The 23743-nt window shown below is 48.9% G+C and overlaps 2 protein-coding genes across 3 annotated transcripts in view; one reads left to right on the plus strand and one right to left on the minus strand.

Moving 5' to 3' along the window:
- The window catches only part of LOC130379960 (junction plakoglobin-like), a 23019-nt gene extending 7222 nt beyond the window's left edge, over window positions 1–15797 (minus strand). The window contains exons 1-6 of one of the 2 annotated variants that reach the window (XM_056587121.1): window positions 15687–15797; window positions 3876–3932; window positions 3333–3497; window positions 2903–3156; window positions 2078–2316; window positions 580–781 (exon numbers count right to left, since the gene is read on the minus strand). In XM_056587121.1, coding sequence (XP_056443096.1) covers window positions 580–781; window positions 2078–2316; window positions 2903–3156; window positions 3333–3497; window positions 3876–3888 — 873 coding nt within the window. In that variant the 5' untranslated portion in view covers window positions 3889–3932; window positions 15687–15797. The remainder of the gene's footprint in view (window positions 1–579; window positions 782–2077; window positions 2317–2902; window positions 3157–3332; window positions 3498–3875; window positions 3933–15686) is intronic. The other variant, XM_056587122.1, reaches the window with a different exon arrangement.
- The window catches only part of LOC130380157 (trafficking kinesin-binding protein 1-like), a 17822-nt gene continuing 7666 nt past the window's right edge, over window positions 13588–23743 (plus strand). The window contains exons 1-2 of the mRNA XM_056587338.1: window positions 13588–13650; window positions 20159–20338. Of these exons, the coding sequence (XP_056443313.1) occupies window positions 13588–13650; window positions 20159–20338 (243 nt within the window). The remainder of the gene's footprint in view (window positions 13651–20158; window positions 20339–23743) is intronic.

Below are 23743 nucleotides of genomic sequence, written 5' to 3' on the forward strand. Positions count from 1 at the left end.
CAAAGGGGACTGGTCACGAAACTTAACTAAACTAAACAGAGAGCGCTTTGACATCGAGTGTTCATTGTAAATGGAGCCTTTGATCCACACTGTGCATCCCACAGCTCAAACTAATTGGGGTGATTATGTTACGCGAGCAGCTAAGGGCGGGGCCCAGGCCGTCTCGGGACAACCTGGGTGATTCAGGTCGCAGGGAATGACTTATATTCAGGCCTGATTCCGTCTGCGTCAGTGGGTGTGGCCGGAGACAGAGACAGAGACAGAGACAGAGAGGAGACAGAGACAGAGACAGAGACAGACAGAGAGGAGACAGAGACAGAGACAGAGACAGAGACAGAGAGAGGAGACAGAGACAGAGACAGAGACAGAGACAGACAGAGAGGAGACAGAGACAGAGACAGAGACAGACAGAGAGGAGACAGAGACAGAGACAGAGACAGACAGAGACAGAGACAGAGACAGAGACAGACAGAGAGGAGACAGAGACAGAGAAAGAGACAGAGACAGAGACAGAGACAGAGACAGAGACAGAGAGGAGACAGAGAGGAGACAGAGACAGAGACAGAGACAGAGACAGACCTTGCTCTCCTGGTTGCCGTAGGACAGCAGCTGCAGGCAGTCGGTGGTGATGGCCAGGAACTTGGGGTTGCTCTTCTTGAGCAGCGGGACCATCCTCTGCAGCCCGTCGGCGAGGCGCACCGCCATCTTGGCGCCCTCCTGGTGCAGCAGCAGGTTGTGCAGAGTGGTGATGGCGTAGAACAGCACCGACTCCATGGGGGAGCTGGGGGGAGGAGGGGGAAGCAAAGGGTGAGACGGATCAGACCTCGCGCCGGTCGCCGGTCACCTGACTCTGCTTCCATTGGATCCACCACACATCGCACACGCTTCCATTGCTTGTTTTAACTTTAGTACATCAGAAGTAGAGTTGTTCCGATAACACTATCAAACGCTCCTCCGATACTGCCCAAAGCGCAGCACCGGGTATTGGAGCACGCAAGTCTGTTTGCCGATCCGATACCATCACATGACTAGCTAGTTTAACACAGGAAAATAAATATGCTAGATTACGATCTATTACCATATATTATAAATGTAAATTAGCATGTTCTGAAGTTAGTAATTGAACCGACCGGCGAGTATTATGCTAAAGAAAGCGCGAATAACAAAAGAAGCGAAGCGAAGCCTCCCTCGATAAGGTCTACGGCCCTGGCTCTGACCCAGACGGCCCGGGACGCTACGAGGACGCCATTTTGTTCGTCCTTGTAGCGACATAAACAAATGGAGGTTGTTGGAGATAACACCTGCTATCAGTTGGAGAGGCACTGGCGGCAGTGTATAACGATACATCACAAGATATGTCTAACGACGAACGCTAAATGACCGCGAACAGGTGCTGGACTTCTGTCTTGATCCACGGTCCAGACTGAGTTTTTCAGTTACTCGTCTGCGGTTAGTTAAGGTCCGTTCAAGTTTCCTCGTTCGTGTGTTGAGCGCCCCCTTGAGGAGCAGGGAAATCTCTCAAGAACGCCTTATTTTATTAATTTCTGAGCCTAACTCGGAAATTAAGGTAAGCTCAGCCGGAGCCAGAGCCCACCTGAGTCAGAGCCCACCTGAGTCTGAGCCTACTGAGCCCACCCGAGTCAGAGCCCACCCGAGTCAGAGCCCACCTGAGTCAGAGCCCACCCGAGTCAGAGCCCACCCAAGTCAGAGCCCACCCAAGTCAGAGCCTACTGAGCCTACCTGAGCCAGAGCCCACCCGAGTCAGAGCCCACCTGAGTCAGAGCCCACCTGAGTCAGAGCCCACCTGAGTCAGAGCCCACCCGAGTCAAAGCCCACCTGAGTCAGAGCCTACCTGAGTCAGAGCCTACCTGAGTCAGAGCCTACCTGAGTCAGAGCCCACCCGAGTCAAAGCCCACCTGAGTCAGAGCCCACCTGAGTCAGAGCCCACCCGAGTCAGAGCCCACCCGAGTCAGAGCCCACCCGAGTCAGAGCCCACCTGAGTCTGAGCCTACCTGAGTCAGAGCCTACCCGAGTCAGAGCCTACCTGAGTCTGAGCCTACCCGAGTCAGAGCCTTACCTGAGCATGCGGACCAGGGCGGGGATCCCCCCTGACTTGAAGATGGCGAGCAGCCCCTCACGCTGGTGGGACAGGTTGTGCAGGATGCTGGCCGTGGCCCTGGCCGTCTCCATGTCGCTGGTGTTCTGCATGGCGCGCACCACGGCCGCCACCACCTGGGGCGACTGCATCAGCACGCGGCGAGACGCCTCCTTGCGGGTCAGCTGGTTCACGATCAGCGCTGCCTTGCTGACCACCACCTGGGGGACGGGGGGACGGGGGGGGGCGGTGGGTTAGAGGCGGAGCAGAAGGGAGCACTGCGATTGGGCTTTTAAAATGGAGGAACGCATGCTGAAGACTCTGGAGGTAGAGCGGGTCGGCTGGTAACCTGAAGGTTGCTGGTTCGATCCCCGGCTCCTCCTAGCTGAGTGTGGAGGTGTCCCTGAGCGAGATGCCTCACCCTGACTGCTGCTGACCAGCTGGCTGTTGCCCTGCGTGGCCGACTCCGTGCTTATCTACTTATTGCATGTTTGTACGTCCTTGCACTTAAAAATAGTTCTCAGCGTTGTGTAGCATCTTATCCTAGCTGTGTGTTGTATACGGGGAATGGGTTAACCTAGTGATGGTTAGTGCTTGGCACTTGGTTCTATGAACATCCTTACTGTACCCACAGAGATATATTGTCGTTTCTCTTTCTTCTGACAAATGTACTTATTGTAACTGTGGAATGACGCGTCTGCTAAACGCCCAGAAGGTAAATATAAAGATAAATGTGGCGTCTGAGGAACTGGAAGAGAGGCATCAGAAGCAGGTCGTGGTCGTCAGGGAGACCCTCCTCTTCCTCACCTGGTCCTCGTCGTTGAGCAGCTTGGTGAGCTCGGGCACGGCCCGGGTGGCCAGCTCCGCGTCGTCCTGGTAGTTGATGAGGTGGATGATGGCCACCTTCAGCATCTGGGACGGCTCCGCCAGCTTCTGCACGTTGGTCATTTGGGTGGAGTCCGTCTGCGTGGACAGGATGGTGGTCCCCTCGGCCAGGGTCTCGGGGAACATGGCGTTACGCACACGCTGGGCGCGGGTCAGGGTGTACTGGGCGTCCAGGTCTGAGGGGGGAGGAGAGGAGGGAGGAGAGGGAGAGAGGACAGGAGAGGGGAGAGATGTGGGGGATAGGAGGGAGGAGAGGAGGGACAGTGGGGGTGGAATGGGCTTTAGACTCGACTTAAGGGAGACAATACTCATGAGGTCACACGACTTCCTGCACATGAAGGCTGTCTGGTACCTTCTGGGTACTCGCCGGAGACGGTTGTCGTGGTGACGGTGGTGTACTTGGAGGTGCCGTACTCTCCGTCGTCCTCTCGCACCGTGTTGGCCCCCGACTGGATGCCCGAGTCGCCGTGGTACGAGTGCTGCCACTCCTCCACCTTCATCCTCCCATCGGATTCCACTGGGAGAACAGATGAACACATGAACCCAGAGGCACTCACTCACTCACAGACCCCCACCTCCAGAAGGCTGCATTCCACTAGGAGAACAGATGAACACATGAACCCAGAGGCACTCACTCACTCACAGACCCCCACCTCCAGAAGGCTGCATTCCACTAGGAGAACAGATGAACACATGAACCCAGAGGCACTCACTCACTCACAGACCCCCACCTCCAGAAGGCTGCATTCCACTAGGAGAACAGATGAACACATGAACCCAGAGGCACTCACTCACTCACAGACCCCCACCTCCAGAAGGCTGCATTCCAAAAGTGAAGGGACTAAGAACGGATAACGACATCAACAACCAGACGGTAAACAACCTCTTCACTTACTTGACATTGCCATAGCGTCTCCTGCAGTCTCAGAACCAAACAGCAGGGGGAACCGTCCTTCACAGAGCACACAAAACAAAACCACGTTAAACAATGTTCTCAGGTTAAGAAATAAAAGTTACAACTTTTCAAAAAGCTGGACGAATATTTAAAAAAAACATGATCATTCCTAGACCTCTTCCCCTTCGGGAGCTAAGAGTTCAAATCTACTTCTGTGACCCTGCTCGCAAAATGTCAACAAGGTGTATGTGGGGCAGCTGGCCAGCGTGGGGGGGGGGGGGGGGCTAGGACAGGAATGCCGTCACTCAGTCCGTTGACCTCTGACCCCGGAGCCTCCGCCCATACAGGAGAGAGCTAGACTGTATGCTGACGCAGAGTATCGGTGTTCAAACCGGCCGGGCCGGTTTCTGTTTGTGACTAGGGCTGGGAGTCATCACTCTCTCTCTCACACTAACACACACGCACACACATCCTCAGGCGAATACTGGGAGTGTTCCAAACCTCGACATCTCTCACGCTACGTACAGCAGGTTGAATCCTGTCCGCTCGTGTTTCTCCCTCTACTCTCCTCTCTCAAGTTTCGCTCTGAAATGCAACTCTTGTACAGTATTCCTGATTGTTCTACTTTGCCTGTTGCCCAGCAACAGTGGCCTAAACTTTGCCTTTCCAGCCTCTCCGCTGAGTCAAAGTGTGGCCCTGAACGCTCGTCAGTGGGGCCCTGAACGCTCGTCAGTGGGGCCCTGAACGCTCGTCAGTGGGGCCCTGAACGCTCGTCAGTGGGGCCCTGATCGCTCGTCAGTGGGGCCCTGAACGCTCGTCAGTGGGGCCCTGAACGCTCGTCAGTGGGGCCCTGCACGCTCGTCAGTGGGCCCTGCACGCGTGTTAATGGGGCCCTGCACGCTCGTTAATGGGGCCCTGCACGCTCGTTAATAGGGCCCTGCACGCTCGTTACTGGGGCCCTGCACGCTCGTTACTGGGGCCCTGCACGCTCGTTAATGGGGCCCTGCACGCGTGTTACTGGGGCCCTGCACGCTCGTTAATGGGGCCCTGCACGCTCGATGCTGGGGCCCTGCACGCTCGTTAATGGGGCCCTGCACGCTCGTTAATGGGGCCCTGCACACTCGTTAATGGGGCCCTGCACGCTCGTTAATGGGGCCCTGCACGCTCGTTAATGGGGCCCTGCACGCTCGTTAATGGGGCCCTGCGTGCTCGTTAATGGGGCCAGGCTGCTACATTTTGCAATGAGGGCGTTTCCCATTATAGGTTCTCATACGTTCAAGGTTGAGGAACTTCATTACAAATCGTATTATTAAAGCTACTGTAAGATATATATTTGAGAAGCTCTTTCTCAAAGTTTGCTGAAATTCCTTGGCCTACCTACATGTCAATCTGCCTACCCGTCTACCTGCGCTCCTCTGCCTGGCAGACCCCTTACTGAGGCAGCGGGCTCAGCGTGTGTTTTCGGGGAGGGTTCTACAGACTGCGGCGTGCGGGCCAACAGTGTTTCCACTGTACTGGCGAGCAGTGTTTAAGATGTTTTCTGGCTCTGGGGAGTGACCGGATTCCTCGCTGGTCACACAAAGGCTCAGCGCTGTGGTGTCTGTGTGACTGGATGCTTCTAGAACGAGTGCCACACAGGGTACTGAGTGGTGCTCTGACTGGCCGGTTGGAACCAGAGTTAAGCAGAACCATTCAATGGCCGCTTGGGACTATTGTGTCCGATGCCAAAATGGCTAGAGTGAAGATGCGCAGTTTGTTTTTCTGCCCGCATAAAACCTGGTAATCAGGTTTAAACTATCCTACTTTAATATATATTGTTTCAGTGCCACAAATGATTGACAGCTATTAAAGCAGATGTTTTAGAAAAATGTAACTTCTTCTGCATCAGTGATAGTGTGCATCTTGCAGTGGAACCCGTTAGTTTAACTTCTCGTTTAATCCTAAACTGACTCAGATAAACAAACTTTTAACACTACAAATGGCTGCAGGCTGCCCAGTTCTACGCCTGGAGCTTCGTACGAAGGAATGCTCTAGATAGAAGAACGCTTTGGAAAGCTCTAGAAGAAGGCACTAGAAAGAAGCTCTAGAAGGTTTTAGAAAGCTCTAGAAGAAGGCCGAGCACCACAGGACATTATCCAACGGCCGGAGGGTCGTTATCTGCGCGGCCCTTGGCTAACCTCCCCAAACACATCGGGGCCCGATGTGTATAATCTGCTGTTTTAAATATATTCCCCTTATCTTAAAAGCCCTTCTGCATTCCCCATCCATCCCCACAGAAGACTCGTACTGAACAGGGAGGGGGGGCGCGGCGGGAACCCGGCGTACCATCAGGGCGTTTAGCAGGGAGGGGGGGCGCAGCGGGAACCCGGCCTACCATCAGGGCGTTTAGCAGGGAGGGGGGGCGCGGAGGGAACCCGGCCTACCATCAGGGCGTTTAGCAGGGAGGGGGGGCGCGGCGGGAACCCGGCGTACCATCAGGGCGTTTAGCAGGGAGGGGGGGCGCGGAGGGAACCCGGCGTACCATCAGGGCGTTTAGCAGGGAGGGGGGGCGCAGAGGGAACCCGGCCTACCATCAGGGCGTTTAGCAGGGAGGGGGGGCGCAGCGGGAACCCGGCCTACCATCAGGGCGTTCAGCAGGGAGGGGGGGCGCAGCGGGAACCCGGCCTACCATCAGGGCGTTTAGCAGGGAGGGGGGGCGCAGAGGGAACCCGGCCTACCATCAGGGCGTTTAGCAGGGAGGGGGGGCGCAGCGGGAACCCGGCCTACCATCAGGGCGTTTAGCAGGGAGGGGGGGCGCGGAGGGAACCCGGCGTACCATCAGGGCGTTTAGCAGGGAGGGGGGGCGCGGCGGGAACCCGGCGTACCATCAGGGCGTTTAGCAGGGAGGGGGGGCGCGGCGGGAACCCGGCGTACCATCAGGGCGTTCAGCAGACGCCATCATACAAGTACACCAGAAAGCGCTGGAGGATCTGTACATCCAGGCAGTGGGAAGGAAGACCAACTCCATCCTCTTAGATCCCTCCCACCCACTCCATCCTTGTTTTGATCTACTTCCTTCTGGCAGAAGATTCAGAATGCCTTTGGCCAGGAAAGCTATCTACAAAAAATCATTCATCCCCATAGCTATACACACACAGAACACTCATTCCTCAAAGAACTCACACAAATAACACACACACACACACACACACACAAACACACACACACACACACACCTCCAAGCCTTCAGTCAAAAGACAATTTTCTAGTATGGCAACATACTAGACAATAAAGCTTTTTGAATCTTGAATCTTGAATCATCCAGAGCGAATCACAATCAGTACATGTCAGAAGAAAGAGAAACAACAATATATCTCCGTCGTTACCGTAAGGCTGTTCGTAGAACCAAGGGAGGGACAAGCACTAACAATCACTAGGTTAACCCATTCCCCGTATACAACAAAGATAGCGAGGATAAGATGCGACGTCTACGGGGCCAAAGGGATGGGTGTGGCTCCACACATTCCGCTCACTAACTACGCTTATAATTGGTTTGCTTCTGATCCCCTTTTCATTAACAAAATGCAAACCGATGTGGTTGTTGAAGAGGCACGATGTAAACTGGTGCTTAATCTGTTGTGAGGCCGTTGATACCATCCAATAAAATCGCTTTTATCAGCAAGGATAAGTAGCACATTCCCGAATCCTGACGCATGATGAGGATTTCTTTCAGCTATGAATATAATAACAGTAGTTGTATTTGGCAAGAAAATGGTACACACACCAATGACCAAACGTCACCAGTTCTCCCGTGTGTGTGTGTGTGTGTGTGTGTGTGTGTGTGTGTGTGTGTGTGTGTGTGTGGCCAGCGACGGCAGTGCTTTGACCCACTCAGCATATCGCCACGGTAACGGGTGATCAGCCCACTGGCTGCTTCAGTTCACCAGCTCGAGCCGCCGGTCGGGGTTGGTAGCGACGGTCACCAATAGGTTCCAGTACTCCTGATACTTCCTGATTCCCTTTCAGCGTTGTTATTGACAACGTGTCCCCTGCTCTGCTGATCAATGCAGTCGTTACCCAGAGGCCTCGGCCGGACTCGGTTAATGACTGACACCCTGGCTGCACCTTGATCCCAGCTTCACAAGAGTGAAAGTACAACGCAGATAGGAAGTCCAATAAATAAATGAGTCCTCTCTGGCGGCCAGCCGGTCAGAGCCCTGGTGTGACATTCTGAGGGCACTCGATACACCCCCCTCCCCGCGTGTCACTCGTCCTCCTCCTCTTCCTCCTCCTGAATACTTCATCACATCCCCTCCCCTCCCAGCCAGCGAACACAACGCTTCGCTCAGCTATGTCTCAGAGTGACTGACCGCTGGGCCGTTCCACCAGTGACCGGGAGACGAGTGAGAGGAGATGGACCCCCCCCCCCCCCTCATTCCCCCGCGGGGCGCGTCCTGATAACACCCGCGTGCTGCGCAGTGCAGTATGCGGGCGAGGCCCTCTGCTCAACACACCTTACAGCTGAAACGGTGAACGGAGAACGGACTGCATTCATACAGCGCTGTTCTAACCAGCGGGCACTCAAAGCGCTTTACAACACTGCCTCACATTCACCCATTCATCCCCACCCCGACGGCGGAGTCAGCCCCGCAGGGCGACAGCTGGTCAGGAGCAGTCAGGGGGAGGCGTCTCGCTCAGGGACACCTCCACACTCAGCTAGGAGGAGACGGGGATCCGACCTGCTCTACCTCCTGAGCCTCATGCACCCCTGAAGACCTTTTGACATGACGTGTGCGGCCGTGTCGGGACGCGAAGAGAGAGAGGAGTTGAGAAATCCATGGTTACACAAACACACCGCCACGCCCTGAACCAGCCTGCCCCACCCAAAACCAGCCTGCCACGCCCAAAACCAGCCTGCCACGCCCTGAACCAGCCTGCCACGCCCTGAACCAGCCTGCCACGCCCTGAACCAGCCTGCCACACCCAAATCCACGGCTCCGAGGCAGGCAGAACAGACATGTAGTCTGTTAACCGCCCCCCACCCCCCAGAAACTGAATTTGTCCACAGATGAAAGCGTGAAAGTAGTGTTTTCTTTCAATAATTATCTCTCAGGACCAAACTTGTGTTCGATGAAAGAACAGTCAGCCATGCGTTAGCGTGTGGTGCTCTGAGGGCTCCGGGGTGGGTGTGGGGGTTTACTCTGTTGGTGTTGCTGTGATTATCGTGTCCTTTCAGTGTCTACGTGGTGCATTGTATTTGTTGGAGTAGTGCATGTTGTACTGTGCCCCGTCTTGATGTATTTACTGTCCTGTTGATGTATGTTGTTGAGTGTTGTTGGTGGGGGGGGGGGACCTTTACATTTATGGGATGTGGAGGTGGAAGAAAATACCCGCCCTCAACAGGCTCCTCCCCTCCTCCAAACTCACCCCCCCCCCCCCCTCTTCTGAAGGTGTGCCGGCGGCCTGAAGCTGATTGGCTGCTTGGTTTAAATCGATCAGAGCGGAGGAGATGGGCGACTAATGGGAGTTACCGTGACGCTGACAGGAAGTGGCGGTGCATACAGGAAGTGGTCAGAGAGCAGCTGACTGTGGTACGGTACGAGGCGCTATCGGTTCAGATTCCGGTAAACTCTATCATCAGTCTGACTCATGCCTCGCTCGTTATGGGCGGAGCTTCCAGGTCAAAGTTCAGCTCCAAAAGGAAGTAAACATCAACTACAAGGATTCACTCATTCATTATTCATCCCATCAGAGCCATCTCTAAATAAAGAATAAACCGTGTAGAGTAGCTGTGAGAGTTCAGCGCGCTGCATTAGCTGAGTTAAGTGCACGCCACTTAAACGGTCTGGGACTGAACTAAACACACGCTGGGTGTGTCCACCCGGGCATTAAAAGAACTGCTCTGATCAGGAGCTGGATCAGGGCGGATACAGAGAGGAGGAAGAGGAGGAGAGGAGGAAGAGGAGGAGAGGAGGAAGGCCGCGGGGGCGACTCCCTGTGGGCGACTATCGGGGAATCAAAGGGGAAGGGGGCGGCGGCCTCAGGGGAGGAGGCGGTCGAGTGCAGGGGGTCGGATTACAGGAGAGGGGGAGAAAGGGGGTGTGACACAGAAAGGGGGAGGAAGGGGAGAGAGGGGGCGTGGCCACGGCGGGACTAAACATCAGCTGCACAATGGGCGGTTCACAGGAGGGTAAAGAGTCCGACACATAAAGAGCCTTTAGTGAGTTTCAGGGGAGAGCAGCTAAGAGACCGATAGTTAAACCCCCCCACCCCCCCATCACCAGGCGGTGGGGCGGGGGGGTTAACACATTACTGAACACCCCTCACATACGTGATTGCATTTAACAATAGTACTACTTAGCATTCTGTAGCGTCTTATCCTGGCTATCTCTGTTGTACACGGGTAGGGGTTAACCTAGTTATAGTCAGGGCTTGGCACTTGGTTCTATGAACCTCCTCACTGTACCCACAGAGATATAGTGTTGTTTCTCCTTCTGACAAATGGACGTATTGTAAGTGGCTCTGGGTAGAAGCGTCTTCTGAACGCCCTGAAGGTAACTGTTGGTATTGAGGACGGTGTGTAAGGAAGGAGAACAGCGGAGAGGGAGACGGACCGGAACCTTCTGGTGGAGCAACTAGCGGCCGTCCCCGGAACGCTAAAGAGGAACCGAGGAGTGAACTGGGAGGGAACCAGTCTGGTGACACCACACAGAGAGAGCAGCTTTATTTGCTCGCTGAGGTCTGCTCACGTCCCGTTCGATGCTCTGGGTCTGAGGGTTCGATGCTCTGGGTCTGAGGGTTCGATGCTCTGGGTCTGAGGGTCCGATGCTCTGGGTCTGAGGGTTCGATGCTCTGGGTCTGAGGGTTCGATGCTCTGGGTCTGAGGGTTCGATGCTCTGGGTCTGAGGGTCCGATGCTCTGGGTCTGAGGGTCCGATGCTCTGGGTCTGAGGGTCCGATGCTCTGGGTCTGAGGGTTCGATGCTCTGGGTCTGAGGGTTCGATGCTCTGGGTCTGAGGGTTCGATGCTCTGGGTCTGAGGGTTCGATGCTCTGGGTCTGAGGGTTCGATGCTCTGGGTCTGAGGGTTCGATGCTCTGGGTCTGAGGGTTCGCTCTCCGATGCAAAAGGCTGTTTCCACTTATCTTAACGCTGTCAGACAGATGATGAATATTTTAGGAAGTGCATGCGTTAGTGCTGCTGCTAGGGGTGTGTGTGTGCGTGTGTGTGCGTGTGTGTGTGTCACGATGACTGGATGAGTGTTCAGGTCTAAACTAGCTCGTGGAGATGAGACCTATTGTCCGAAATAACCGATCACATCGCTGTATCCTTACGCCCTTCTGTTCCTGCGAGCTCCACTCTCGTTGACGAGCCTCCCTACCCAAAGGCAAACATGAGCAGTACTCTGCTGCTGAGCACTGCCAGCCCCACCCTCTCCCTCTCCCTCTCCCGTCTCTGTAACTGGACGAGTCGGTCACAGAGACGCTGAGAGACACCGCAGGACTCAACACACTGCGTCTGTCTCTACATGCATGTCTGACTGTCTCTATATGCACGTCTGTATCTATGCTCGCTGTTTGTGTACGTCGGTCTGTCCCTATACTCTGTATATGTCCGTCTGTGTGTGTCCGTCTGTCTCTATAATCTGTGTGTATACATGTCTGCCTGTGTCTCTATACTCTGTGTGTATGTCTGTGACTCTACTCTGTGTGTCTGTCTGTGTCTCTATACTCCGTGTCTGTCTGTGTCTCTCTACTCTGTGTGTCTGTCTGTGTCTCTATACTCTTTGTGTCTGTCTGTGTCTCTATACTCTGTCCGTCTGTGTCTCTATACTCTGTGTCTGTCTGTGTGTGTGTGTGTGTGTCTGTGTCTCTGTGTGTGTCTCTATAATCTGTGTGTATACATGTCTGCCTGTGTCTCTATACTCTGTGTGCATGTCTGTCTGACTCTCTACTCTGTGTGTATGTGTCTGTCTGTGTCTCTATACTCTGTGTGTCTGTCTGTGTCTCTATACTCTGTGTGTCTGTCTGTGTCTCTACTCTGTGTCTGTCTGTGTCTCTCTACTCTGTGTATCTGTCTGTGTCTCTATACTCTGTGTGTCTGTCTGTGTCTCTATACTCTGTGTGTCTGTCTGTGTCTCTATACTCTGTCTGTCTGTGCCTCTTTACTCTGTGTGTCTGTGTGTCTCTATACTCTGTATGTCTGTCTGCGTCTCTATACTCTGTATGTCTGTCTGCGTCTCTATACTCTGTGTGTCTGTCTGTGCCTCTTTACTCTGTGTGTCTGTGTCTCTTTACTCTGTGTGTCTGTCTGTGTCTCTATACTTTGTGTCTGTCTGTGTGTCTACTCTGTGTGTCTGTCTGTGTCTCTTTACTCTGTGTGCATGTCTGTCTGACTCTCTACTCTGTGTGTATGTGTCTGTCTGTGTCTCTTTACTCTGTGTGTCTGTGTCTCTTTACTCTGTGTGTCTGTCTGCGTCTCTATACTCTGTGTGTCTGTGTCACTCTACTCTGTGCGTGGAAGCGCACCACAGACCAGTTAAGCGACTGTAACGCTTGTGTTTTGAGGCAGAGCTGGAGAGAGGCTGACAGACAGACAGAGACTCCCTAACATTCTTGGGCGTGCTGAGGCATCAGGGAGACGCGACAGACATTCATGAAGGAATACTGGAGGACTCGGCCGACAGTCTGGACGCTGTGCGCGCGCGCGCGTGGTTAACAGTTCTGACCGGGTACCGGTTGTGGAGCTCGCCATCAGAATACAGAAAGGACCAGAACTGGGGGGGGGGGGGGGGGCATTGTCTGTTTCACCAAGAGAGAGCTGTCGCATTCAATTATTAATTTAACTGCGGTTAACGGGAGACTTGGGGTGAGGAGGGGTGAGTCAGTGTGGAGGGGTGAGGAGGAGGGGTGAGAGTTGAGGGGTGAGAGTGGAGGGGTGAGTCAGAGTGGAGGGGTGAGAGGGGTGAGAGGGGTGGTGAGAGTGGAGGGGTGAGAGTGGGTGAGTCAGAGTGGAGGGGTGAGAGGGGTGAGAGGGGTGAGAGGGGTGGTGAGAGTGGAGGGGTGAGAGTGGGGTGAGTCAGCGTGGAGGGGTGAGAGGGGTGAGAGTGGGTGAGTCAGTGTGGAGGGGTGAGAGTGGGGTGAGTCAGCGTGGAGGGGTGAGGGGTGGTGAGAGTGGAGGGGTGAGGGGTGGTGAGAGTGGAGGGGTGAGGGGTGAGAGGGGTGAGTTGGGTGAGAGTGGGGTGAGTCAGCGTGGAGGGGTGAGAGGGGTGAGAGGGGTGAGAGGGGTGAGAGGGGTGAGTTGGGTGAGAGTGGGGTGAGTCAGCGTGGAGGGGTGAGAGGGGTGGTGAGAGTGGAGGGGTGAGAGGGGTGAGAGGGGTGAGAGGGGTGAGTTGGGTGAGAGTGGGGTGAGTCAGCGTGGAGGGGTGAGAGGGGTGGTGAGAGTGGAGGGGTGAGAGGGGTGAGTTGGGTGAGAGTGGGTCACTGGGAGCTAGCTCAGCTTCACGTGGCCGTGTCAATGACCCGGTTGGGACGTCTGAGGTCATGACGACTGAGGCCTCACAGAAACACGACCAGGAATCCAAAAGAGAACCAAAGATAAGATACAATCTGTTTACAGTAAAGGACGTCGGCCTCGGCTGGCTGTCAGTCCGGTACGAGCGGCCAAAACATCAACGAGCGAATGCCCTCTCCGGACCGCATGCCCGGTCCTTCAGGGCTGGCGGCCGCTGGTGAAGATGAAGACAGGGTTGATTAAAGATCTGCTGGAGGCCGACCTCGTTATCCACGGAGATCCCTCGGTAATCTGCTGGAACTCGACTCCTCCCAGAACACGGTGGTGCCATCACACACTACCATCCCTCTCGGCGGGAAACCCTACACCTGGTCTCCACGGCAACACGGCAACATACGCGTGTGCATGTGGTTCGGAGGTAGAACACACGGCGCTCTGAAGCGAGGCGCCTCCCGTCAGCGTGCTCAACAACACGGAATTAAACCCAACAAGTCAAGACAAAGAAGACTCAGAGATTCATGCAGTAATCCCCCCCCCCCCCCCTATTTATAAACCAGACGATCTCTGAGACCTTTCACTGCTAATGTAGGACAATATTCCAGAATTAAGTCAGAGTGTGTGCGTGCGTGCGTGTGAGTTGAGGATTATCATCAGTGGGACCACAGCTGTAGCTGCATGACCAGTCACCAACCTCAAGCCCCAATCTCCCCCCCCCCCCCCCCCCCCCCCCCCCCAGCGTGGCAGGCACCCAGGGCCAGCTTGCTAAAAGGCTCCAACTGGCAGGATTGCACTGACATGCAGTTTTCAACATGACATACTTTAACCACCTCGGCCGGGAGGAACGAGGTTCCCGGTAGTAGAGAGGAATGTGAATGTGGTGACGCTTCAGACAGCAGGTGGCCTGCAGGTGTCTGCTATGAACTACAACCACAATGTTCCCTCTGTTTGACCACCTTTAATATAACAGCCGCACCAGTTCCATCTGTTGACTTACTATTTGTATGCCGCCTGTGTTTTTAATTGTCACTACTGTCCTCGTGACTCTAGTGGGGACAAATGAAGATCAAACGTTGGCCTGTGAGCCCTGAGACTGACCTAATCTTCTAAAGCGGATGAATGGGAATTGTGTCAATTTCTTGTTGGATTTACTCATGAAATGAAGAACGACTCAGAAACATTTCCTCCCGCCCCTGGGCCAGATAGCAGAAGAGCGGTGACGCAGACTTATGGGAGTTGTGAGTCAAGTTGAGCGTAAAGACAACGAAATCAGGAGGGATTTGGCAACAACTCAAGGCATCATCGGGTCCTTACCGGAGCTGACGACAACAGTGATGCAGAAGAAATGGAAGTTCGGGGACAGTTGTGAATGATCAGGGAGACTTCAGAGTTTCATTACTCATCGACACACATTCTGCATGTGGAAGCATGTCTACGCCCCGCCCAAGCTTCAACACAACATGGAGAGAGACCAACGGGGGTCATGACGCACCAACCGGTAATCAATTCAAAAGTCAACCAGGAGGGTCAAATCCCTCGTTGGTGAATAGGTGAGCATAGGTATAGTATAGGTGAGCGATACCAAGTTAAGACCACACAAGCACATACTGGTGTTCGCACCGTCATGTACTATCAAGCCAAGATCATGCCATATCTTTAATTAAAAAAATATTTCCAACATATTTATGCCTGCACTTGGTTCATGACGCACGATACAGTTCAAATCAATGTATTATAAAATAACACGCATCACGATTTTCTTTGTTTTACCAAAAAAAAAGAGTTTGAACATAGTGCGCGTATAACAACCAGAAGACTCAACTTGGTTTCCCCTGAAGCGCAGCGGGACTAGAACCAGCCCGCTTCTGTTCACCAATGAACTTTCCCAGTCTGTTGACGTTCAGCTGATCGAGTCAAACCAATCCATGCCTCACGGTACAGGTCTACCCCATTACGCAGACTGGTTCCCCCTGTAGCCCGTATAGGTTGGATGAGTTTCGGGGTGATTCCACTTTCTCGCCGTCCCACCACTACTACTACTACTACAAACTCTGGTTTTACGCTGCGCCCGGCTGGCCCTCGGCATGCGGAAATGGGGCCCCAACAGTGTAGGTTCAGCGAACAGGTAGATTGTATTTCACAAAACCCACAAAGTATCACCTAAAGTATCACTCATGGACATTTGCGGCAGTAGTGAGTATATCAGCGAACTCCAAACAACTCACACAATAGAGAACACAAACCACAAAACAGTTAAATTCACCGTAAGGTACATAAAACGAATCCGTGCACATTTCTAAACTAAACCAAGTCGATGAAACATACCTTTTCGCAGTTTAAAGGGAGGTTGCAGATTACTCCAGGTTCGTGTCGGCTCCACAGACTGTCTCTCGCGCTGCGTCGACGCTCCGCTGAACAATGAGTAGAAGCGTCACCAAGGGGAGCTCCGCCCCCTTATCCCCCCCCCCCCCGTGACCCCACCCTGCCGGGGCGCTGGGACGGTAGGTGGTGTCCATCGAAATGGAAACAACAACACAGCGGGTTACAATTACTTTATTGGATGTTTAAATTCAACATCATGTGCGTAACATGTATGCGTAAAATGGTGTTTCGAATTAAAACGTGCGTTTGCGTCCCGGGTCCGCTGGGTGCTCCGCTCACCTGAGGTGAGAGTGGCCACACCTTGGTAACTTGACAAGCCAGACGCATGACGCACGGAAGTCGGGGAGCTGTCGAACAACTCATTCTGTCCTTCCCATCGAAGTGTAAACATGATAGACAGGCCTGTAGAGTAGACACTGTATCGGAGCACTGTGGAGGGGGGAGTAGTTTATACATTACAGCTCATCGTTTGGGCCATTACCTCACCGTTGCGTTGTTGCATTGGTTTATTCACTTGATTAATCATAGATCTTTTCAAAAAAGTTATTCGCCTACTCTTTCAACTATTGGTATTCTTATCTTAACAATGATCAATAATCATATATTAAAAATATTGATATAATTCCCTTGATTAATGGATTCATTAATCTTTGATTAATCATTGGATGTTCATTTGATTCAGTGCTACAAACTGTCTCTATGGAGTGAAGACAGGTGTGAGCCTTAAAGCTTCAGACCTATCATCAACTGCGGAACCAGTCCAAACCAGTCCAAACCAGTCCAAAGTTAGAGGATAATAAGTCAGAATGACCATTATACAAGAAGGCATATTACCACCACTGTAAACAGAACAGGAACAATTTGAAGAACGTTTACAACAACAATTATTACACATAAAGGTATTTCCAAGGAAACCCTAACACATAAACAAACAAAGACAATCAAACTAATCTTATCTGTTCTCTATCACCATGGCAACATAAACTGTCCATCCCATCATTGAAGAGACAAACACACAAGGTTTGTATAGCTGATACTAATACTATATATATATATATATATATATATATATATATATATATATATATATATATATATATATATAGCCTACTATAGATACTATTTATAGATACTATATATAGATACTATACATAAACCCAGAGATCTTAAGATCTAGAGAGCTCTGTCTAAAGCCCCCGGGGCAGCTCAAACTTGTTTTCATGATTTCCTTTAAGATAGCCGGTGGGTTTATGAGTTATGAACCAAGTACCCAGTGCATCATGTCTGGTTGGTGGTGCTCCTGATGGGGTTTGGGGGTTCAAAGCATCACGTCTGGTGGGTGGTGCTCCTGATGGGGTTTGGGGGTTTAAAGCATCACGTCTGGTGGGTGGTGCTCCTGATGGGGTTTGGGGGTTCAAAGCATCACGTCTGGTGGGTGGTGCTCCTGATGGGGTTTGGGGGTTCAAAGCATCACGTCTGGTTGGTGGTGCTGCTGATGGGGTTTGGGGCTCCTGGGTTGAGAACCTGTTGCTTATACCGGCCTTAAAGATGGTCATTACCAAGGACTATAAAAAGAGTTGGCTCATTTCAATGTCATGTTATACTTGTTCAACGCACATACACTACACATATGATGCTATGTTGTTGAACTTTAAATCTGTTTTTTATCCACTGACCAGTTCTCTGCCTAGTAGTTTTTAATGTTGATCATGCAATAGTCGTTAAATGAACACATGGCACGTCCATACAATGAATACTATCCATCCCAAACACAATGAATACTATCTATCCCAAACACAATGAATACTATCTATCCCAAACACAATGAATACTATCCATCCCAAACACAATGAATACTATCTATCCCAAACACAATGAATACTATCTATCCCAAACACAATGAATACTATCCATCCCAAACACAATGAATACTATCTATCCCAAACACAATGAATACTATCTATCCCAAACACAATGAATACTATCCATCCCAAACACAATGAATACTATCCATCCCAATCACAATGAATACTATCTATCCCAAACACAATGAATACTATCTATCCCAAACACAATGAATACTATCTATCCCAAACACAATGAATACTATCTATCCCAAACACAATGAATACTATCTATCCCAAACACAATGAATACTATCCATCCCAAACACAATGAATACTATCCATCCCAAACACAATGAATACTATCTATCCCAAACACAATGAATACTATCTATCCCAAACACAATGAATACTATCTATCCCAAACACAATGAATACTATCTATCCCAAACACAATGAATACTATCTATCCCAAACACAATGAATACTATCTATCCCAAACACAATGAATACTATCTATCCCAAACACAATGAATACTATCTATCCCAAACACAATGAATACTATCTATCCCAAACACAATGAATACTATCTATCCCAAACACAATGAATACTATCTATCCCAAACACAATGAATACTATCTATCCCAAACACAATGAATACTATCTATCCCAAACACAATGAATACTATCCATCCCAAACACAATGAATACTATCCATCCCAAACACAATGAATACTATCTATCCCAAACACAATGAATACTATCTATCCCAAACACAATGAATACTATCTATCCCAAACACAATGAATACTATCTATCCCAAACACAATGAATACTATCTATCCCAATCACAATGAATACTATCTATCCCAATCACAATGAATACTATCTATCCCAAACACAATGAATACTATCTATCCCAATCACAATGAATACTATCACAATCAAAATAAATACTATATATCCCAAACACAATGAATACTATCCATCCCAATCACAATGAATACTATCTATCCCAATCACAATGAATACTATCTATCCCAATCACAATGAATACTATCCATCCCAATCACAATGAATACTATCTATCCCAAACACAATGAATACTATCTATCCCAAACACAATGAATACTATCTATCCCAAACACAATGAATACTATCTATCCCAAACACAATGAATACTATCTATCCCAATCACAATGAATACTATCCATCCCAATCACAATGAATACTATCTATCCCAAACACAATGAATACTATCTATCCCAAACACAATGAATACTATCTATCCCAAACACAATGAATACTATCTATCCCAATCACAATGAATACTATCCATCCCAATCACAATGAATACTATCTATCCCAATCACAATGAATACTATCCATCCCAATCACAATGAATACTATCTATCCCAATCACAATGAATACTATCTATCCCAAACACAATGAATACTATCTATCCCAAACACAATGAATACTATCTATCCCAATCACAATGAATACTATCTATCCCAAACACAATGAATACTATCTATCCCAAACACAATGAATACTATCTATCCCAAACACAATGAATACTATCTATCCCAAACACAATGAATACTATCTATCCCAAACACAATGAATACTATCCATCCCAAACACAATGAATACTATCTATCCCAAACACAATGAATACTATCCATCCCAAACACAATGAATACTATCCATCCCAAACACAATGAATACTATCTATCCCAATCACAATGAATACTATCTATCCCAAACACAATGAATACTATCCATCCCAATCACAATGAATACTATCTATCCCAAACACAATGAATACTATCTATCCCAATCACAATGAATACTATCACAATCAAAATAAATACTATATATCCCCATCACAATGAATACTATTAAAATCCCAATGAATACTATCTATCCCAAGCACAATGAATACTATATATATGGTATACTCTATCCCAATCCCAAGGAATACTATCCATCCCTATCACAATGAAACCTATCTATCCCCATCACAATGAATAGTATATATACAATTTATCCCAATCACAAGACTATATATATATGATCTATCCCCATCACAATGAATACTATATCATACTATCTATCCCATCATAATGAATACTATCTATATCTACCATCTATCACATCACAATGAATACTATCTATATATACTATCTACCCCATCATAATGAATACTATCTATAGATACTATCTACCCAAACATAATGAATACTATCTATATATACTATCTACCCCATCACAATGAATACTATCTATATATACTATCTACCCCATCATAATGAATACTATCTATAGATACTATCTACCCAAACATAATGAATACTATCTATATATACTATCTACCCCATCACAATGAATACTATCTATATATACTATCTACCCCATCATAATGAATACTATCTATATATACTATCTACCCCATCATAATGAATACTATCTATATATACTATCTACCCCATCATAATGAATACTATCTATATATACTATCTACCCCATCATAATGTAAGGCCCTCGTGGCTCTGTGCCCTCCAGGCAGTGATCTGGGGCCGCGGCTCTAGTGAGACGGGGGTCTTTCAGCCAGAGGCAGCCCAGGCTGATGTGATGTCGGCCCCACAGAGGCCCACTGTCCTGCCTCTCTTCCTCTACGCGCGCCTGCAGGAAGCTGCCCCATTGTCCTGGGAGAGGAAGGGGCCGTGCGCGGGACCGACTACTGTATTGATGGAGAGGCCAGTGCATTATTGATGGCAGCTTCCAACTGGTAGACATACATAGACACACACGCAAGCACGCAAGCACGCACGCACACACATGCAGCAGTCACAAATGCATGCATGAATGCTGCCGCATACACACAAACACACAGACACACACACACACACATACACACAATATAACTCACACACACACACACACACACACACACACACACACACACACACACACACACACACACACACACACACACACACACACACACACACACACACACACACACACACACACACACACACACACTTACTGTAGTCTGTCAACTCAGGATGATTGTGGAACAATGGACAACAGAAGTATTGTTGGTCAACAATGGAAAGAAACAAGAAACAATTCTAATTGACGTGACTCAATTTAAGATATTTATTTATATACCCGTTTTGTCGTCGAACAGATTGTTGTAGTACGGTATTAATGATGACATCTCAAAGGTTTATCCGCATCAACGTTGTTATTGCAAATGTAGGATATCTCTGCAGTGTGTATTTATAACACTAGGGGTCGACAGTGAGACGGTCTTAGTGCATTAAAGCTCCAAAGGTAAAGCGTAATGAAATAATAATTGATGAAAAAAAACATTATTTCAATGTGGTGTGTAATAATTCTGAATTCTCTTTTGGATTTCTTGTTCTTATACATTTCTGTAAGAGTACATTGCATTGCTATATTATTTTATTGACATATTTCTGCATTTATTCCCAGTGCATTTTTTATAGTATATACATATATTCTCAACCCAATGACACATTACTTAGGTAAATAATTCGCAATCTCTTAATTCGTTTTTGATGCAATAGGCCTACTGCAAAGAACAATCATATGGAGCTACCAGATACCGCACATCATGTTGGCACTCATTATACTTCTAGGTTTCAATGTAACATATATTGTGATAAGAGAGGCTATGCATTGATTTAAGAATATATATATATATATATATATATATATATATATATATATATATATATATATATATATATATATATATATATATATATATATATATATATATATATATATATATATATATATATATATATATATGTGTGTGTATATTTGGTTTGGGCAGGGGGTTGATTTGAGGGTAATTATTAGATCAACTATGATGCTTTTACTTTATTAGTAGTAGTTCATGATTCCGGGTTTTAAACTACATCTCCCAGCAGCCCTTGCGTCGCAGTGAAATGACCACTGACACACAGACCGCGTCCTGACAGCTGAGCTCCAAGTTCTGCGGGAGGAAAGCAGTCAGCTGTGGCGACCCTGGACCAGCGGAGGACTTAAAGCAGTAAGTTACCACTAAGTTATCTCTGTCTCTGTCTCTATCTGCGGGGTCTCCACGCAAACGTCAACATTAAGAGGTTCTGCTTTAGTTTTATTCAAACCAAACCCGATCCAAGGAGAGTTTGCATAGCCGGGGGGGTCGGAGGAGGAGGAAGTGGACGATCCGCCCGCTTTATATATATATATATATATATATATATATATATGTGTGTGTGTGTGTGTGTGTGTGTGTGTGTGTGTGTGTGTGTGTGTGTGTGTGTGTGTGTGTGTGTGTGTGTGTGTGTGTGTGAGAGAGAGAGAGAGTGTGATGAAAACTGTAATTACGTCCAGGTTAAATGATTAGTTTGATATCTAGGTTAAATCAGATTGACATCTTAGCCTCTTGTATTATTGATCATTATCGATAACCACTTCCTCACTGCTTTCAGCCTTCCGATCACCAATCAATTGATCACATCAGCCAAGTGCTTTACTGTCAGTCAGAGATAGAGAGTGTACATAGATACTGACAAAAGGCATAATAACTGGGTTTGTGTGAATATTAGACCTACCATTCATTCTCAACTATCAGTTACAATACTATTTTAATTGAACCTGTGAATCAGAATCCATACCCAGTAAAGTGTGATCGTAGCCCCAGACTCTGAATCTGAATTAATTGCCAACACAATTATCTTGAGTAGTTTCATTGCGTCGCTAATTGGAAACTTTTTGCTACTGGAAATTGCAAAAAGGGAAGCAGTTGTTGTAACAACTGTAAGAACTCTGCTGTTTGTCCACAGCTGTTAGAACATCGGTCTAGATCAGTAAGTAGTAGATCCTTTCTGAGGATCTTTCCTAACCTCTGCATGAAGTCTCTGCTTGGGTGGATTGTTACCAAACACATTTCATTCATTATTTTCCATCCCTTGAAAATTATATCACTGTACCGAAAGTGATATATTTTTTCACGTACTTCTGACAAATTTACTTATTGTAAGTTGCTTTGGATATAGTTAGTCTGCTAAATGCCCTAAATGTAAATCTTATGGAAAAAAATACTATTTTTCTGAACAAATTGTGCTTATTCTGCCTGTTTAGTGATATGGTTAATATGAGCATGGTGTATGTATCTGACATGATAGCATAGCTACTTAAAACCTTCTTCATTGTCATGTTTGTGAGGTTGTTCTCACTACAGAGAGGCTGGGTAGAGTGTACAGGCCTCATCGCTGGGCCAAACCATGAATGAAACCAATGCCTGTGACTCACACACATGTAGGAATGACTTCATGTCCCATACCTCTCTCTCTCTCTCTCTCTCTCTCTCTCTCTCTCTCTCTCTCTCTCTCTCTCTCTCTCTCTCTCTCTCTCTCTCTCTCTCTCTCTCTCTCTCTCTCTCTCTCTCTCTCTCTCTCTCTCTCTCTCTCTCTCTCTCTCTCCCAAGGGTGGCATGAGGCTCAGGAGTTAGAGCGGGTCGGCTGGTAACCTGAAGGTTGCTGGTTCGATCCCCGGCTCCTCCTAGCTGAGTGTGGAGGTGTCCCTGAGCGAGACGCCTCACCCTGACTGCTCCCGACGAGCTGGCTGTCGCCCTGCGTGGCTGACTCCGCCGTCGGTGTGTGAATGTGAGGCAGTGTTGTGAAGCACTTTGAGGGGCCGATGGTTAGAATAGTGCTGTATAAATGCAGTCCATAAAAAACAAAAAATGAATCTTTCTCTCATTCTTACATAATGTGGTCTTAGCAGTTGAACCTTTTGAAGAGCATGCAGATATAAGCTGAGAAGCCTTCACATCCTCTTCATCCAGGCCCCCAGACCTCAGGGTTTGAACCCGGGTCTGAGGGCCAGAGCCTGCTCACACACAGAGCATGTTGCGGCCTCGCCCACTGACATGACCGGGCATCTCGAGCCTCTCTGGTATTTTGGTATTCACTCTCTCCCCTCTTTCTACTGATCACTGCTGATGGGTCTAGATATAGCTCCCCAGTTGTCAGAGTGGCTGCAGGGCCCTAAGAACTGACCTGCAGGATCTCCCACCGCAGACAAGTCTGTCTGTCTCTCACGCTCTTTCTGTCTGTCTGTCTG

Source organism: Gadus chalcogrammus, chromosome 3 (genome assembly GCF_026213295.1).
Source record: "Gadus chalcogrammus isolate NIFS_2021 chromosome 3, NIFS_Gcha_1.0, whole genome shotgun sequence".
Taxonomy (NCBI): Eukaryota; Metazoa; Chordata; class Actinopteri; order Gadiformes; family Gadidae; genus Gadus; species Gadus chalcogrammus.